The following is an 18,195-nucleotide window of genomic DNA, read 5'->3' on the forward strand; positions in this document are numbered from 1 at the left end:
GCAAAATATGGTTTAGTTCCCATACATATCCAAACTATTTTCCTCAAAGAACTGCATATGGGAGATGGGGCATGGTACTGGGAATCAAACTGGGGACCTTGTGCATGCTAGGTAAATGCTCTACCAAAGAGTTATACGCCAAGTCCATCCACAGCCATCGCTTTCTAATCAGACTTTCTACCTAACCTAAAGCACTTAGTATTCCTAAGGCAATCAGCAAGCAACACCACTAGGCTAAGGCAGCTGGAAGAGGATGCAATACACTGTAAGCAACAAAGGAGGGTTGAATCTCCACATGGTACAGGAACCCTGGGAAGGGCTTGAAGCACTGACTTGCATACAAAGGGAGAGAAAAATCCAACCATGCCTGGTAGAAAAAGCCTTAGGAATATTCAGCAAGAGACTTCTCTTTCCCAGGAAATAAAATATTGAAGTTTTGACTGTGGTTACTAACGCATGATGTCACTTTTTATTATTTTTTTAGTAGTAGATGGACAAAATGCCTTTATGTATTTTTTTAACGTGGTGCTAAGGATTGAACCCAATACCTCATACATGCTAGGCAAGCCCTCTACCACTAAGCTACAACTGCAGATTCCATGATGTCACTCTTTATAACCTATTTTATACTAATTATGGGACAAAACTAAGAACAATGAACCCAAACTTTAGTAACAGTGTTCTCCTAACCCCCACCGTAATTTATGTTTACCACAACTATTTATAGTTGAAGACCAAATGCTACTCTTTTAAACAGAATACGTTTTAATTATTGCAAATGCGAAGATTTTTTGGCCATCTCTATACCTATAAAAATATTCAAAATACAGGAATATGTTCAAGAAAAGATATTTATGTACCTTAAATTTTTCCTCTATAAACTTTGGGAGAGTAGACCTGGCAGTATTTTAGTAATTTTCAAGTAACCAAGGTAAGGGAGAAGAAAACAACTTACTTTACATTTTTTCTTTCCTTGTCCTTTTCTTCAAGCCTCTTCATGTCTCTAGCTGCCTGATCCTAATGAAACAAAAGGTTATATGCAAGCAACTAAAAACACTGAAAGGAAAAATTTTTAATAAAGAATTTTCAGATTAGAACTACTGTCATAGCTTTAGTTATTTTTTTTTTAGTCGAAGATGGAACATGATACCTTATTTTATTTATTTATTTATTTTTATGTTGTGCTGAGGATCAAACCCAGTGCCTCACACGTGCTAGGCAAGGGCTCTACTGCTGAGTCACAACCCCAGCCCTAGTTGTTTTGACAATTGCATTTTGATGTAACCAAAGTCCACTTCTGACAATTATTTTTAAAGGAGAAATATCCAAATATTCTAAAACCGGCTATACATGGATTGTGTGATTTTTATTTTATTGTATTATTATTTTGGCAGTACTAGGGATTAAACACAGGGCCTTGCACATGCTAGACAAGCACTCTACCACCAAGTTATATATCCAGCCCTTTTCACTTTTTTTGAGACAGGGTCTTGTTAAGTTCTGTAGGCTAGCCTCAAACTTGTGATCCTTCTGACTCAGTCTCCCAAGTAGCCACCATATCCAGCTGGACTGCAAAATTTTTTATCTGTAACACACATACTTATATCATGGACAGAAAAATTAACAAATTCATAACCACGGATCACTTCTTGGGGATTGAGGGAGATTGGTGTCACAGGTTGGCAAAGGTCAGCAATGCTGCTGAATGTTCTCCAATATATAAAATAGCCCTCATGAGAAAAGAAATTACTCAACCCTAAATACTAATAATTATGGAGTTGAAAACTCTGTTCTAGACCTACTACATAAGAATTCTTGGGGATGGAGTTCAATGTGTAGAGTTTTCTTCATTTTCCTAAGGCAATTCTTATGCACAGGAAACCAACAATCACAAATCTAAATAGTTCCTTTGTTTTATAAATTTGAAATTAATATCAAAAGAATATAAATGGTTTTTCTAAGGTTATACATGTTCTGCACAATTTTTTATCATTATAAAGCATTTCAGATTATCCTTGATTTTTTAAAATGCCACTATGTAGATCATGTCATGGTTAGATGTTCTATTAAATCAAGTGTTCCAATCAAATGTTCCCAAGAGAGGAATTAATTTTTTAAAAAGTATTACACAGGAACAACCTACTTTTGGAGGGATTGAGAGCTGCCAGATACAAGATATACATGTTATTATAAATTAAACATGATACAATGTAACACATTAAACGGGTCACAACACTTGCAGGATATTTTCTTTTAGTCTAAATCTTTAGAACACTACCTAAAAATAAATCATCTAGTTCACATATTAGAAAGCTTTATACTTTTTAGGAAAACTGACATGTAAGATCAAGATTTAACGCAAACAGGACTGGGGTTGTAGCTCAGTGTCAGAGTGCTTGCCTAGCCTGTGTGACACACTGGGTTCAATCCTTAGCACCACATAAAAATAAATAAAACAAAAGGCATCCTACCCATCTACAACTACCAAAAAAAGAATTAATGCAAACAACCAGGCGAGGTGGTACACACCTATAATCAATTCAGGAGGCAATTCAGGAGGCTGAGGCAAGACAACAGAAAGTCTGAGGCCAGTTGGGGCAAGTCAAAGAGACTGTCTCAGAATAAAAACTAAAAGACTGGAGATATGGCTCAGTGGTAAAGCATCTCTGGGTTTAATTCCCAGTATCAAAACAAAAACAAAACAAAACAAAACAAAACAAAAACCACTTAGGCATCAACATGTTCTTCTAGATCAGACAATATTTAATCTCTCTAAAATAAACAAAACCCTTCGATACACACTGAAAAGATACCCAGGAGAAATGATACTACACCAAATGATACTGTACCAAAAAAGATTAAACCTTCAAACAACTTCTATTTAAATGCCAAGCAAGAGAATTTGGGATGTTCTTGTTTACTCTCATTCAAAAAGGAGTATGTCAGCTGCCACTACTATAATTCAAATCTAAATTAAACCTAGAAAAATCAAGAATGGATGTTTCTTTTAATCTATCATAAGGAATTTCAAGAAATGATGACAAAAGGTTCTCTGTGAAACACAACCTTTAGGAAACGTACGAATCTCAAGAGGAGGAAGAAAACAATGGGCACAAGACATTTCAAACACAGCAAATCATTTATTATCTTTACTTTCAGAGCAAATCATTTACTAAATACATCGTAAGTTTCATGTATGTCTTGAATAATTTTGGGAAGCATATGATAAATGTCCTGAATAGTTTAAGTGGCAGAAATACACAGTGCAAGAACTCAGATACAGAACAAAACAGCATGAAGAATTTGGGGGCTAGAGGTGAATTCTGGCCATGTCACCTTTTAGGTACATACTCTTTCAACAAGTATCTTGAACTGGACTAAATCAAAGGTGAGAAACTCAAATATCTAATGGGTGCCAAGCTGGTAGCAAATGAATAAAGCCAGGATAAGAAAAGTTGTATTTTTTTTTTTTTTTTTGCCATATAGACATACTTTTGTTTGCATTTCTATAAATAGGGATAATCTTCTAAAGAAGTGTGCTAATTTTTCTTGGATTGCCCTCCATCTTTTCTTTTCTGATTAGGTAACAGAACTGAGTTTGGAAAAATATTCCTCTACCAAAAGTAAAATTACAAAGCAAGTGCAATGATAAATAATTGTAGGCAGTGGTCTCAACGTCAAGAAAACAGAAACTGATCTGATCAAGGAAAACGCATGCCCTATCTAAAGCAGACAGCCACTTACTCAGCAATAGCCTGTTTTTGCCACACAAGAATGCTGGCTTAGTATTGCCAGGTATTTCACTTTATGGAGCTTGAAAATTAAGACAAAATTCTCTGATTTTAAAAATAGTGGCCATTTTTAAAAACAACATCTAGGTCAAACTAAAACAGATCCATATTGTAGCCTTTCCCCCTTTTCTTAGAGTAGAGATTAATTCTGACTAAAGATAACTAAGGAATCTGGGAGAATGTTATTTCATTAGCAATGAAGAAGAGGTTTTAAGCAAAGGGATTAACATAATAAGAAATGTGATTTGGTCTCATCGACCTGTAGCTATAGACTACATAAACAGGAGAGGAGAGAGCCTGAAGGAGGGAAAAAATTTAAATCATGCAAGAGTTAAGAGGGTATCAAGTAGAATAAATAATAGTGGGAACAGAAAGGAATGAAAAGATGCAAGGGAAATTGTGAAGATCAACAGACTTAGTAAGTGAAGAAGGGCAGTGTTATATACTGGAAAAAGTTAGGCTCTTGGGACTACTAAAGCAAGAAAAATTAGGTCTGAATTCCAGCTATGCCACATATTGTCAATATGATGAAGGGCAGATGATTCAAATTATCTTAGGGCTCAGCCTAGCATGCATGAGGTCCTGGGCTGAATCCCCAGCATCATACACATACACAAAGGAGTGAATTATCTTAGGGCTCAGTTTTCTGATGTTAAAAATTACATATACTTTTTTTCTATGTCCTATGTTTGAAGCTGGGCTCACTGACATACACCTATAATCCCAGCAACTTGGAAGGTTGAGGCAGGAAGATATCAAGTGCAAGGTTAGCCTCAGTAACCTGGCAAGGCCCTAACCTACTCAAGTTGTTGGTTTTTTTTTTTTTTTTTTTGTAGTGCTGGGGACTGAACCCTGGGCCTTGTGTATTTGAGGCAAGCACTCTACCAACTGAATTATAAGTAGTGTGCGGGCAAGTGAAAGAAAGATGCTAAAACAAGGTTTTACATAAAGGTGATTGCATGAATACTGGTGCTAGTAATAGGAATAAAACAAGACAGTGAATGGTTAAGGAGGAAATGATGATGAATTTGATTTAAGATGGCAGTGGGACATGCCCATGTAAAAATGGTCACTATGCTTCTAGAAAAGCAGTGTTAAAACCAAAGAGAACAAAGCATGGGACTAAAGATGTGAATTATGCACACAGAAGTTAAGTTTTATAAGTGGATGAGGTAAATAAGAAATTATAAAGAGTAAAGGTAGTGCAGTAGAGTGCCTAGCTAACATACACAAGGCCATGAGTTGAATCCCCAGTAATGTAAGTAAAAAAATAAAAAAAAAGAAGAAGAAGAAAGTGAGTCAGAGAGAGAAAGAGAGAGAGAGAGAAAATAAATATAGAAAACAATAAAGGGGCATCTATATTTGAGGAACTGAAAGAGGATTGTAAGAATAAAAGATCAGGGACTGGGGATAGAGCTTAGTTGGTAGAGTGCTTGCTTTGCAAGCAAGATCATGGTAAGATGTTACTATGATATAGTAGTTATGTTTAAAAGTTATCTTACACATACAGAAATACTCATGGATGAAATTGTGTGTCTGGCATTTACCTTAAAACAACCTAAAACAGACTTTGAGGAGGGAGGGCTTTTGTTTTGGTACTGGAGATTGAACCCATGGGCATGTAACCACTGAGCCACATCCCCAGTCTTTTTTTAAATTTTGAGACAGGTTCTCATTAAATTGCTTAGGGCCTTGCTAAGTTGCTGAGGTTTGCCTTAAACTTGCAATCCTCCTGCCTCAGCCTCCTGAATACCTGGGATTACAGGTAGGTATCACCATGCCTGGCTAATTGTCACATATTTTAATGAAGCAATGAACTGATACTTGCCTCTACTTCAGCCATAAATGCTTCCAAGGGATCATCATCACTGTCAGAATCTGCTGGCTTGGAATGAAACTGCTGGCGGGTAGGTGAGTTTTCAGCAGGAATGTAAGGTAAATCAACATTGCTGGAGTCTTCTTCTTCATCTTCAAAATAGCTGAAAATTAAAATATAGATTAGTAAACTGACTAGTTTGGGATTAGTGAATCAGATATTTAACAGAAATTTTTACTATGGTATATCTTTTGCTACAACCATTTTTTATTTTTTTTTTTGGCATTGGGATATTATGGTCTATCTTACTACTAAAAAGATTTTTCCTAGCTAGGCATGGTATGGCATGCATGTCTGTAATTCCAGCAACCCAGGAGGCTGAGACAAGAGGATTCCAAGTTTGAAGCCAACCTTAACAACTCAGCAAAACTAACAATTTATCAAGACCCTACCACCCCCACACCCCAAAAGGAAAGAAAGAAAAAAAAAAAGAAAGAAAGAAAAGGGACCAGGGGTGTAACTCAGTGCTAATGCTCCTCAGGATTCAATACCAATACCAAAAAAAAAAAAAAAATTTTTTTTCCTTTTCAGGTCAAATTGAGACCCCCATGAGTTTGGACTAAGGACTTAATTACTAAGTATTAATAAGTATGTACAAAAATTCTAATATTACAAGAAAGTGGTCACAGCAGATAATCCATTTCAATAGTGTCTGTTCAAATCACATCCCCAGTTCTGTTAAAACGAATAAATTTTCAGTATAAATTAAGTATTTCATTATTGGAATAAGAATAGCAAATATTAAAAAGTATGTGCTAAAAAGGAAAAAATCTTTTGAATGAAATATTAAAAACGACATTCTTTATAATCCTTAAAAAATTAAAGATATTTTCAAAGGGCTAAGGACTTTCTTAAAAAGTTCTGGACTATTTTCTGAGAACTAACAAAACTTTTAGAGTTAAAAATAATTGCTCAGTCCACAATCATTCACCCACACTACTTAAAAGTGTTCAGAAAGGACATCTTCAAAGCCTGAGAAACCATCACTCTTTCTACAACAAACATTCTAGAAAAGGTATCAATACAGATCTTGATAAACTAAAATAACACAAGACACTGTTTAAACCTTACCTCAAAATTAGTTAAAAAAAAAAAAAATATATATATATATATAAAAGCAAATATTACTTTAAATATCTGCAACTTAGGGCTGGGGAGATAACTCAGTTGGTAGAGTGCTTGCCTTGCAAGCACAAGGCCCTGGGTTCGATCCCCAGCACCGCAAAAAAAAAACAAAAAAAAAATCTGCAACTTAAAAATTTAAAACTTTTCAAGTTTTCATAGAAATTATTTGAAAAGCACCAACAATTTACACTATACAGACATATATACAAATTAATGTAGTAATTATATATGCTATATAGTCATATATTTCACAAGAACATTTGGGTCAACAACAGATCACATATATAGTGGTGGTCCCATAAAATTATGAAGGAATTGAAAATTTCCTAAAGTCTACTGACAATGTAAACACATTACTCACATGTCTGTGGAGATGTGCTAATGCTAATATAAACAAACCTAGTGTGCTACCAGCAATATAAGAGTATTGTGCATGCAATTATGTAGAGCAAGTAAAACTTGATGATAAAATATTATTGGTTTATGCATTTACTCAACTGTTTATCATTATTTTAATAACCCTACTTATTTAAAAAAAAATTATGGCTGGGAACAGTGAGGTATGCCAGTAATCCCAGTTATATGGGAGGCTGAGGCAGGTGGATCCTAAGTATGAGGTCAGCATGGTAAACTTGGAGACCCAATCTCTGAGTAAAACAAAATGGCTGAAAATGTAGCTCGCACTTGCCTCGCACATGTGCAAGGCCCTGGGTTTAATCCCTAGTACAGCAAGTCAAAACAAATTCAGTGTCAGAACCAGGATGCCAAATAATAACAGTAAGAAATTTCTTTAAATTCAGCAAAGAGAGATATTATCCTTAGGAATTAGGGCTCAAACACTTAAATCCCAGTTTTTTACAACACCTTATTAGAGAAGCAAGGTAAAAATTATAATCGATAAATATGTTTCTTAAGAACTGTGGGGAAGCTGGGTGCAGCGGCGTACTACTGTAATCCCAGCAGGTGGGGAGGCTGAGGTGAGAGGATCACAAGTTCAAAGCCAGCCTGAGTAACAGCAAGGCCCTAAGCAACTCAGTGAGAAACTATCTCTAAATAAATACAAAATAGGGCTGGGGATGTGGCTAAGTGCTTGAGTTCAATCCCAAGAATCACACCCCCTCCCAAAAAAAAACAAAAACAAAAACAACATTGTAGGGAAAATCTGAGTAGATTTTTCTATCACTGTAAGATGCTACAATACAATGATTTTGAGAACTTAGACATTATGGTAACATGTGCTTCTACCAGTTCTGACAACTGTTTTTACAAAACAATTTATATGGTGTCAATAAAAGGTTGCGGCACAGACCATCAAAACTCACATAAACTATATAAAATTCTTCAACCATACTGTTTCAATGGCCTCACACCATGAAACCATGCATTTATTGCATAACTTCCCACTAAAATGTTAGTCCAGGAGAAATCATGATTCATGGAAGAAATAAAGGTATAAATATTATATTCCTTACAAAAAAGTAAATTTAACAATTTTACATACTAGAAAAATGCAATACAGTGAGATAATCAACTTAGGAAGTCATTATTTGGGAAACAAAGTTTCTTTGCCTTAATTTCTACTAATAAAATGAGCAACTTAAAGACCAAACTTTGCTAAAGCATGAAAAATTACCACTTACGCATTTTCTTCATCAAAGTTGGCTCGCTTAGATCCAATTTTGTAGAAGGAAGGAAGCTGTGGTGGAGCTGACTTTCCGAATCCAGAAGACGAGCTAGTTGCCCCAAAGGCACTGTGGGACTGTTGTGGGAGTTTAGGTTCCTCCTTCTTCCCAGCACTGATGGCAAAACCTCCAAAACCAAATCCCCGCTTAGTGCCTGGGCCACCTTTATTCCAGTTCATGGTGCCAATGATCTGTTAGGAATAAGATGCACAAATATAAAATAAACTTTATAAATAGCCACCCACAATTTTGTTTTAAACTTTTGTCTCTCAAAACTGTTAACACTGGCCTGAGGTTATGGCTCAGTGGTAGAGGGTTCCTAGCAAGTGTGAGGCACTGGGTTCGATTCTCAGCACCGCACATAAATAAAATAGAAAACAAAACAAAACTGTAACACTGCACTTCAGATAGATATAATAACCTCAACCAAATGATTAGTTCCTAAAATATTGAAGAATTATCCACTTCATTGGGATTTCAAATAGGAATGCAGTACCACCTCGTCAAAAGGATTTCATTGCTAATCAACATTTAAGTTGCCAAAAGTACTCATAAGACAAATATTTTTGGGAATCTAATAGGGGTAGGTATTAGATTAGGTAATTAAAGATATTAAGATAAAAAACAATCTCTTAATCTTTATCCTTACAGAAGTTAGTCACCAGGAGAAAAAAAAACACCTCAAAAACCAAAAACAAACTGGGCACGGTGGCACACGCCTGTAATCTCCGCGTCTTGGGAAGCTGACACAATAGGATTCTGAATTCAAAGCCAGCCTCAACAAAAGCAACATGCTAAGCAACTCAGTGAGGCCCTGTCTCTAAAAAAATAGAAAATAGGGCTGGGGATGTGGCTCAGTGGTTTGAGAGCCCGAGTTCAATCCCCGGTACCTTAAAAAAAAGAAAAAAGAAAAGAAAAAACCGCCCCATTATAATATAATGCTTACTACATCAAAGGGTGAGATGCTATCAGCAACACTGTCCCAAAACCAAAATTATCCCCTGGTAAGAACATCTGGAAGAAACAAAGATTTGAAACTTAAAAGGTAAGATCAGAGCCAGGAATGGCAATGGGCATTGATAGTCTCAGCTACTTAGAAGGCTAAGGTGGGAGCCTCACTAGGGCTCAGGAGTCAGAGATCAGTCTGGGCAACAGTGAGACTGTTAAAAAAAAAAAAAAAAAAAAAAAAAGACATAATAAAAGTATTTAGAGTTAATACCTACGTATGTCTCTCTGAAGGGTACTTATTAACCAGGAATTTATTGAACAACTTCCTACTAGAAAGAAAACTATCTGGGAAGAAACCATAATTCACTGACAAGTTCCCTAAAGTATTCAGTTAGCCTATGGTTAAGGATTACAAAGAAATTTCCTGAGTATTGACAAAATCGTTTTACAAATTTATTAGTCAATTTTGTTAGTTTTGGCTCCAAAAAGCCTTTCCCCCCCTTAATCCAAAAAGCTTTCTCAATGACATAATTTATTTAAATTTCACAGGAAAGCAGAAAATTCAGAAAGCTGGAGCTCGGTATGGTGACACACACCTGAAATCCCAGCTACTCAAGAGGCTAAGGTAAGAGGATCACAAGTTTAAGGATGGCCTGGGCACCTTACTGCAACTCTGTTTCAAAATAAAAACATTTTTTAAGGAGTTGGGGTGTAGCTTAATGGTTGAATGCTTGCCCAGGGAAAATTCAACACCCAGTACTGGGGGAGGAAAAAAAAAATTTTTTTTAAATTGCCTGAAATTTCCTCGCCTAGATAAGTAGTTCTGTCATATCTTTTGTTATTTTTTCTATGCATACACATATACAAAATTTAAAAACAAAACTGAAACAATACTGTGTATTTTATTGATTTCTTCACCTATTGATATACTGTAATATCTTGCAATGTCAATAAATATATTCCTTCGCTACTATTTTATGTTGTCAACAAGATAGCTATATCTTTGGGTATATCCTTAATTATTTTCTTAGTATCAATTTTTAAAACATAATTGCCAGGGCTGGGGATATAGCTCAGTTGGTAGAGTGCTTGCCTCGCAAGCTCAAGTCCCTGAGTTCAATCCCCAGCACCGCAAAAAACAAACGAAAAAAAACAACAACAAAAAAAACCAAAAACATAATTGCCTAGTAAAAGGAATATGTGTTCTAACTCTTACAAATTCTAATTACTACTTATATTTATGGAAGTGTCCATTACACACTGAATAAAACAAGGTGGGCGGTATGATTCAATTTATGTAAAAACGTTACAAACAGATTTGGAAGTCTATGTCAAAATGTTAATACCAGTTATTTGATTTTCACTTTTTTCTTTTTGGTATTTACCATTAGTAAGAAAGACTAAGATGGCTTTGAAGTTGAGATGGAAAAAGTTCCCAAAACCACATTTTATAGTAATATTGTTGAAGGGACCTGGAATAAATTGCTCTGCACCTTTCTGGTTTATGCCCCTCACATGGATCTATCTTACAGGTTTTATTTGAATGATACAGCATTTAGTTTAGTCAGCTTGGAATAAAATTTAAGTTAAAGTATGTCAATTTCTAGTCTTAGACCACAACTAAGCTCCAGACAGGGACTGTCTTTCCTCATTTCAGACCTATCACGGGTAAACACAGCTAAGGTAGGTACTTAGTTTACTTGAACTTAATGAGGACTCTCATAAGGGGTTACCTCAATGTAATTTTAGAGATGTAAAATCAATGTAATTTTAAGGAGATGAAATTTATTAAGAATATTTACAAGCAAGAAAATCTTAGTATTTAATGTTTTTAAACTAATCTGTATAACTATGTTTACAAGTATTTTCCAAATACACAAAAATGAACTCTAAATTTTAATCTCATTTTGCCTAGCGTATATAATGTACATATAATGAATAAGCTGAAGAAATCAGAAAATAGGCAAAGGAAGAATGGTAAGGCATCATTTAGATTCAGGTGGATTTTAAGTATCACACAGCTCATGTCTATAATCTCAGTAGCTATGGAGACTGAGGCTGGAGGATCAAAAATTCAAGGCCAGCTTCAGTTAAGTGAGCAAGAATCCTGGACTTGTCTCAATAAAAAGGACTGGGGATGTGGCTCAGTGGTAAAGCATCCCTGGGTTCAATTCCTAGAACTCCCCATCTCCCCCCTTAAATCAATCAATCAATCAATCAATCAATCAATCAATTACATGAATGATCTCCTAAGCAGGAAAAGTTTCAACAGTTTACTGCAAGTTTGCTAAGAAAGTAAGCAGTTAGGTGCTGGACATTTACATACTAAAGATACAGTCCCTACTCTCTAGGAGTTGCCACTGTAGGTTTCAGGTAGCTGAAAACCAACATTGTGGTCAGGGGATGTTGCTCAGTGGTACAGCATTTCCCTAGCATGTGCGAGGCCCTGAGTTTAATCCCTAGCACCACAAAAGACAAAAGATGAAAACATCAAAAACATCATTATAGGCTTGGTATATAGATCAGTGGTAGAGCATATGCTTAGCACACACTGAGGTGTTGGGTTTGATTCCCAGCACCATCAAAAACTACAACAAAGAAACCCCACATATACAACATGATGCTTTATACAAAATTCACTCATTAATTGGTGGTCTAGGAAAGGGTTCTTTGAACTAGGATGAGTCAAAAGAAGTCACAGAAGTTTTCCTGGGGAAAAATAATTGTTTCCGGAGATGACACTGGTATTAAGTTTCAAAGCATAAAGAGGCATTAGAGCAAAGGGCAGCAGAGGCATTTTAGATTGAAGTTACTGCAAGTAGTATGGCGAACAGAAAAATAGTTCACTGCAGCTACAGTTAGTTTAGTAGGACATCTGGGAAAGTTACAGGATACATGTTCAGAAAAACAGGTAGAGCACGTATGTATCAGTATGTATCATGTATCCTAATAGCATACCATACAAAAATACCTTATCAACTATAAAGAATCATCAATTAAAAAAAATTTAAAAAAAAATTTTTTTTTGTTGTAGATGGATACAGTACCTTTATTTATTTATTTTTATGTGGTGCTTAGAATTGAATCCAGTGCCTCACACATGCTAGGCAAGCACTCTACCACTGCGCTACAACTCCAGTCCAAGAATCATTAACTTTAAGTAAAAAGGGAATGCATTTTAAAAGAATGGATGAGTAGAAAAAGTTGGCAAATAAATTGCTGAGGAGGTTGTTATGGAGATACAAATACAACTGTGAGTCAAGAGGAAAGAAAGCCTAACCAAGCAGATGCTGCTGAAGGTGCTGAGGGATTAAAGCCAAATTGAGAGTGGTTTCCCAAGCTGAAAAGGCAGAGAATAAGGACAGAACAGTCATGTCAGTTATAGATGGAAATAAATTTTTAAATTTACATGTTGGAATTTTTTTTGGGGGGGTACAGGGAGTTGAACCCCAGCCTTTTTTTGTATTTTTATTTAGAGACAGGGTCTCACTGAGTTGCTTAGGGCCTTGCTAATTGCTGCAAATGGCTTTGAACCCTTGATTCTCCTGTCTCAGCCTCCTGAGCTGCCGGGATCAAAGGCGTACGCCACCAGGTTCACTTTGTGGGTTTTTGAAATGATTATGGGCAGTATGGCTGTCCTTAAGCTAACAGGTGAGTGGATCAAGGTTAAAACTTCCTTTGTTTCTATGGAAACAAACTGATACATCTCATCCCAGTTAAAGCCAGAGGAGGATCTTTCTCATAAATGAAGGAAAGCTTTGAGAAGTTAGTTTCTGGAAATATAAATGGATTATGTTCTTATTATATAGTTGGGGTACAAATGTGTCTATTTTCACTGCAATAAGGGTTCTATGTCACCGTCTTCTCTTTCCCAGGTCATATTCCTCCTCGTTTTTTTTCCTGTATTCTAACATTAAGTGTAAAATCGTTAGAATACAAGTTTATGCGTTCTAACACAAGTTATAAAATTGAGTATTTAGGAAACAAAACCCTGCATGAAGAAAAGTATACTGTTATTGTGTAAATTTTGGCTCTGGTTTTTAGCTTGAACGACATTCTTGTCTATCCCAATAGTCACAGGTGCCATCATGCAACAGAAAGAGTGGAGTGGTGGTGGCAAAATTTCCTGAATGTTTAAAAGAAACAAAACAAAACAAAAAAAAAACCAACTACATCCATGTGCCTTTTCAAAACCAACTAAACTTTTCTATAAAGCATCTCTGGGTCTTTCAAAGTTTGTGTAGTAAGAAGCAAAGTAGATAGTGCTATAGTACTTCGTATTTTTGCTTATGATAACCACCGCCAATTCTTTTCATTTAAGTGAGGCTGAGAAATGTAATGGCAGCAAAAGGGCAATTTTCCACTGGGAAAGTTCATTTACAACTGTGGTAAACGTCATTTTGATGAGAAGCAGCACTGGTATTTTACCACAAGATGGGGAAAAAAAAAAAAAGATGAGCATCATTTAAATAAAGTACAGACTGGGCACCATGGTGCACACTTGTAATCCCAGTGACTTCAGAGGGAGAGGCAGGAGACTCAAGAATTTGAGGACAGCCTCAGAAACTCAGTGAGGTTTTAAGCAATTTAGTGAGACTCTGTCTCAAAATAAAAAATACAAAGGGCTGGGGATGCAGCTCAGTGGTAGAGTGTTCCTGGGTTCAATTCCTAGTACTGCAAAATAAATAAATGAATGAATGATACGTATCCAGGCTCTCCAAAATTCATCCTAGAATTTGTGAAAACCAATGTCTTCCATTATTTCAAACCTTGTTCTCCAGTTGTCTGTCCTTTCTGATTAATCTTAACCAGATCATCCTAAATGCATCATTAATTACTTGCTCTCTTAATTTTTTTCCTATTATAAAGCACTGCATATAGCTACCAGACACAAAGCTTTGTGGGATTATAGCTAAGAGAAGAAGATAACCATCCAATTTCTCTTTTTGGTGGGGGAGTGGTGTGGGGGTATGGGAATTAAACCCAGGGTTACTTTACCACTGAGTACATCTCCACCCCTACCCCCTTATTCAGTCTCATTAGGCTGCTTAAGTCCTAACTTGTGGAGGCTGGCCTTGAATTTGTGATCCTCCTGCCTCAGCCCCCCAGTCACTGGGATTACAAGCATACATCATGGTAACATGTTACCACTCTAAGTGGTTATACGAAGTTATAAAAAAAGAGAAATAAAGAAAAAAGATGGACACTCCTCTTATTAAAATTAATTTGAATATTAAAAGAGACCTCTACTAAATCATTAAGTCAAAATATAATAAGGATTATTAAAACGTTAACTATAGTCTTACTAAATGTGGGTCTGTTCAAAGCTCCCTTTTTGGTACACACATACAAAGATGTACACACAGCTTTCTCTCAGGTCAAGAATATGCCTGGTATATATCATCCTTCCCACCAGGCTGGACAGCTAGCTTATCAAACAGTTCTAAAATCTCACCTCTACCTCCAAAAACACTTCTCAGATTGATGACAGAGATGGTGAAAATGGAATTATTCAGTAGCTTCCAGGTAAATATTCAACATTCAGCTTCCTACACCAAGTAAACTTCATGGGTTTTCATTAAAAACAATAAATTCAACAAAAACAAACCAAATTTAAAAGCAATAAAGGACCTGAATAGACATTTCTCCCAAGAAGATACAAAAATAGCCAATAATCACAGGAAGAAATGCTTCGACTCAGTAATAGGGAAATGCAAATCAAAATCACAATGACATAGTACCCCACACCCGTTTGAATGGTTACTCTCAAAAGAGAAAATACATGGGGCATGGTGGCACCTGCCTGTAATCTCAGCTACTTGGGAGGAAGGAGGATAACAAGTTAGATGCTACCTTTGGTAACTGCGACTCTATCTCAAAAAAACCAAAAACGGGTGGGGATGTAGTTCAAGGGTAGAGGCACTCCTGGGTTTAATCCCTAACGCCAGGGGTGGGGGGAACAAAATGGCTTTTCATCAAAATAGCTCTGAAGGGAAAGAAGGAAGCTCCTGCTTCCAAAGCCAAAACTAGAGCCAAAGATTTGAAGGCCAAGAAACAGTGCTAAAAGGCATCTACAGCCATAAATAAAAAAGATGTACACTTTACCCTACCTTCTGGCCACCCAAGATATTGCAGTTCTGGAGGCATCACAAATATCTACTTCCTTTGGCAGAATAGCATTCTGTGGGTAATACTGTGGCACTAGTCATATCAGAGAGGTAAGCACTGATATGCTCAGTGAAAACCCTATTTCTCCAGGTTCTTTAGATCCTGGTCTCATGTTTTGTGAACACACAATTCTGATTCTGTTACTTCCTACAATTCAGTACCTCTCCATAGTTACTCAATCAAGCTGGAATGAGATAGCAAAACTACTTTACCATTCATATTAACCAGATTTCCCCACGTGCATTCAGTTTCTCAAGAACACCAGGAACTCTGATGAATGCTCTTCCTGCTATTTAGATCCTCTCTCTCTTCTAAATCTCACGATATCTACCTACCCTTGTATCCTTCACTGACCATCTGAAATATCAACTCCTAGAACAATGACACAAATATGATTTCCTCAGAGAAGTGGCATCTCCTTCACCAAATTCCCCATCTGGTTTTATCTGACATTTTCCAGGCACAGTGGCACACTCCTGTAATCTCAGCAACTTGAGAGTTGCTGGTGGACCACAAGTTTGAGGTCGGCCTCAGCAACTTAGAGACCCTGTCTCAAAATAGAGAGGCTGGGGGTACAGCTCAATGGTAGAGCACCCCTGGGGGTTCCATTCCTCATACAATAAATCAATAAAGTAGTAGACTTAAAAAAAAAATCAACTGATTATAGAAACTGTTACTTTATTACTAGAGTTTTTGGAGGAAACTTTGGGGAGAAGTACAGTGGCAACTGATGAGCATCTACCCTACCTAATAATCTGCTTCGAGAAACCTCACACTATATACTGATCAGTTCTTTAATGAAAATCTGTATAAAAAACAAGAATTTCATCACATTCTTTTAAAACCGAATGTAAGTAATTGCTGTGTTAACAATTTTAAAAGCATCCCTTTCTTTGTTAGTTTAATGATACTAAGGACTATGACTATCCTTATGACAGAACACAAATCTGAAGAACTGCCCTACCCCATGAATGATGTTACATTATTACAATGTTTTTAAGTCAAATCTTATGCCCTCTGCTGGGAGATGGTTCCCATCTTATGCAGGATAAAGGTGAAATCTTCATAATAGCCTAAAATGTCTTGGTCCTCTCCCACCTGCCTTTCTTGACCTTATCTCCTACTACTCCCTCCTTGCTTAGTACTTCAAGCACATCAGTCTTCTCTCTGTTCCTCTAACAGGCCAGCTTTATCCTCTTCAAGGTCTTCTTTCTTGCAGTTCCCTCCACTGGAAAGTTCCTTTCCCCCAAATATTTCTACAGCTCACTCCCTCACCTCCTTCTAGTTTGTTTAAATATCAATTTGTCTGAAAGGACTTCCCTCACCACCCTACTACAAATTGAAACCACCTTCCCATTCTGCTTTTCAGCTTTCTTTTTCTCCTTAAATACTGATTAACTTCTAATATACAGCCGGATATATATTCAGCTCTCTCCCCATAAGAAAGTTTCATGAGGACAGGGGTCAAAGACTTCCCTAACATTTAAAACAATGCCAGGGAACAGGCACACAGTAGGCATCAATAAAAATATTTCTTGAATGAATGAATTACACATTATGCTACATAACCTTCCTTCTAGGTACAGAAAAATACTTTTTCACAAGTCTAAAAACAAGTATCTGATCTAAACACCGTTCACTTTCTACCTGCCAGAACTGGGTGGGGCTCTAAAAAGTTTAAATGAATTAAAAGTCCCTTGCCCGGTAGGAACTCGTGCGTATGTATGTGGCAGGTGCAGATATGCAAAAATCATCTACAAAACATAATATACAGGAAAGTAACAGAAAATTAAAAGGCAAACAAAGACTGAGGGCCAAAGGGGAAAATGCTCACTAGGACAAGGAATTTGTAATGCACCCCAAACTCACGAGTACAAGTTTTTCCTTATATTTTTGGCGCGTGTGCTTGCAATCCACATAAATTATTTACTCATATAAGATTTCAAGCAGGCCGCAAAAAGTTTGTGACAATGGTGATGCCAACCCTTGATCTACCCAAGGTTTCACAAAGATCACTGTCTTTACAACCTTATCTGTCAACTTTTGCTACCGGGAACACCTACCCGGGGACTTGTATCTCCCTGCCTACTTGAGTCAGAATCCTCCCGGTGACTCTCGGCCTCTGAGCCCGGCACCCTGCAAATCCCGTCCCTAACCTGGCAGGCACCGCCTCCGGAAAGCCGCCAACTGGGCCTCGGCATGAGTTGCTAGCAGCAGGAGCCGTGGGAGGGCGACGCGGCTCCGAAGGCTCCCTCGAGGCCTTAGACCGCACTCCCATCCCTCCCCGGTCCCTGGGCGGCCGGGGCCCAGAAGCTCCACCGACTCTTTGTTAAGCGAGGCCGGGGTTCCTCAGCCCTCGCTAGGCCCCACAGTTACCTCTAGTGCTTCCAAGGGCTAGCGACCCCGCGTCCTGCCCCCTCCCCCACACAAACCTGCTGCTATGGCTGCAGCGGAAGCTGCTACTACCGCCGGCGTGGAGAGAATCCCACGACCCAAAGTACGCGCGGTCCGGGGCCTGTCCCGCCGCGCTCCTCCCCTCCGCCCCCTTCGCCGCCGCCGCCGCCGCCTCTCGGCCCGTTGCTGGCGGGGGGGCGGGCCAAGGAGG

General features: G+C 37.5%; 1 protein-coding gene across 2 annotated transcripts in view; it reads right to left on the reverse strand.

Annotated features, from left to right (window-relative positions):
• The window catches only part of DDX42 (DEAD-box helicase 42), a 38,475-nt gene extending 20,289 nt beyond the window's left edge, over window positions 1-18,186 (reverse strand). The window contains exons 1-4 of one of the 2 annotated variants that reach the window (XM_079133741.1): window positions 18,023-18,186; window positions 8,433-8,665; window positions 5,620-5,770; window positions 956-1,017 (exon numbers count right to left, since the gene is read on the reverse strand). In XM_079133741.1, the coding sequence (XP_078989867.1) occupies window positions 956-1,017; window positions 5,620-5,770; window positions 8,433-8,653 (434 nt within the window). In that variant the 5' untranslated portion in view covers window positions 8,654-8,665; window positions 18,023-18,186. Of the gene's footprint in view, window positions 1-955; window positions 1,018-5,619; window positions 5,771-8,432; window positions 8,666-18,022 lie in introns of those variants that run through there. The other variant, XM_079133742.1, reaches the window with a different exon arrangement.
• Window positions 18,187-18,195: the final 9 nt, after the last annotated feature.

The sequence above is a fragment of the Sciurus vulgaris genome (assembly GCF_902686455.1).
Source record: "Sciurus vulgaris genome assembly, chromosome: 3".
Taxonomy (NCBI): Eukaryota; Metazoa; Chordata; class Mammalia; order Rodentia; family Sciuridae; genus Sciurus; species Sciurus vulgaris.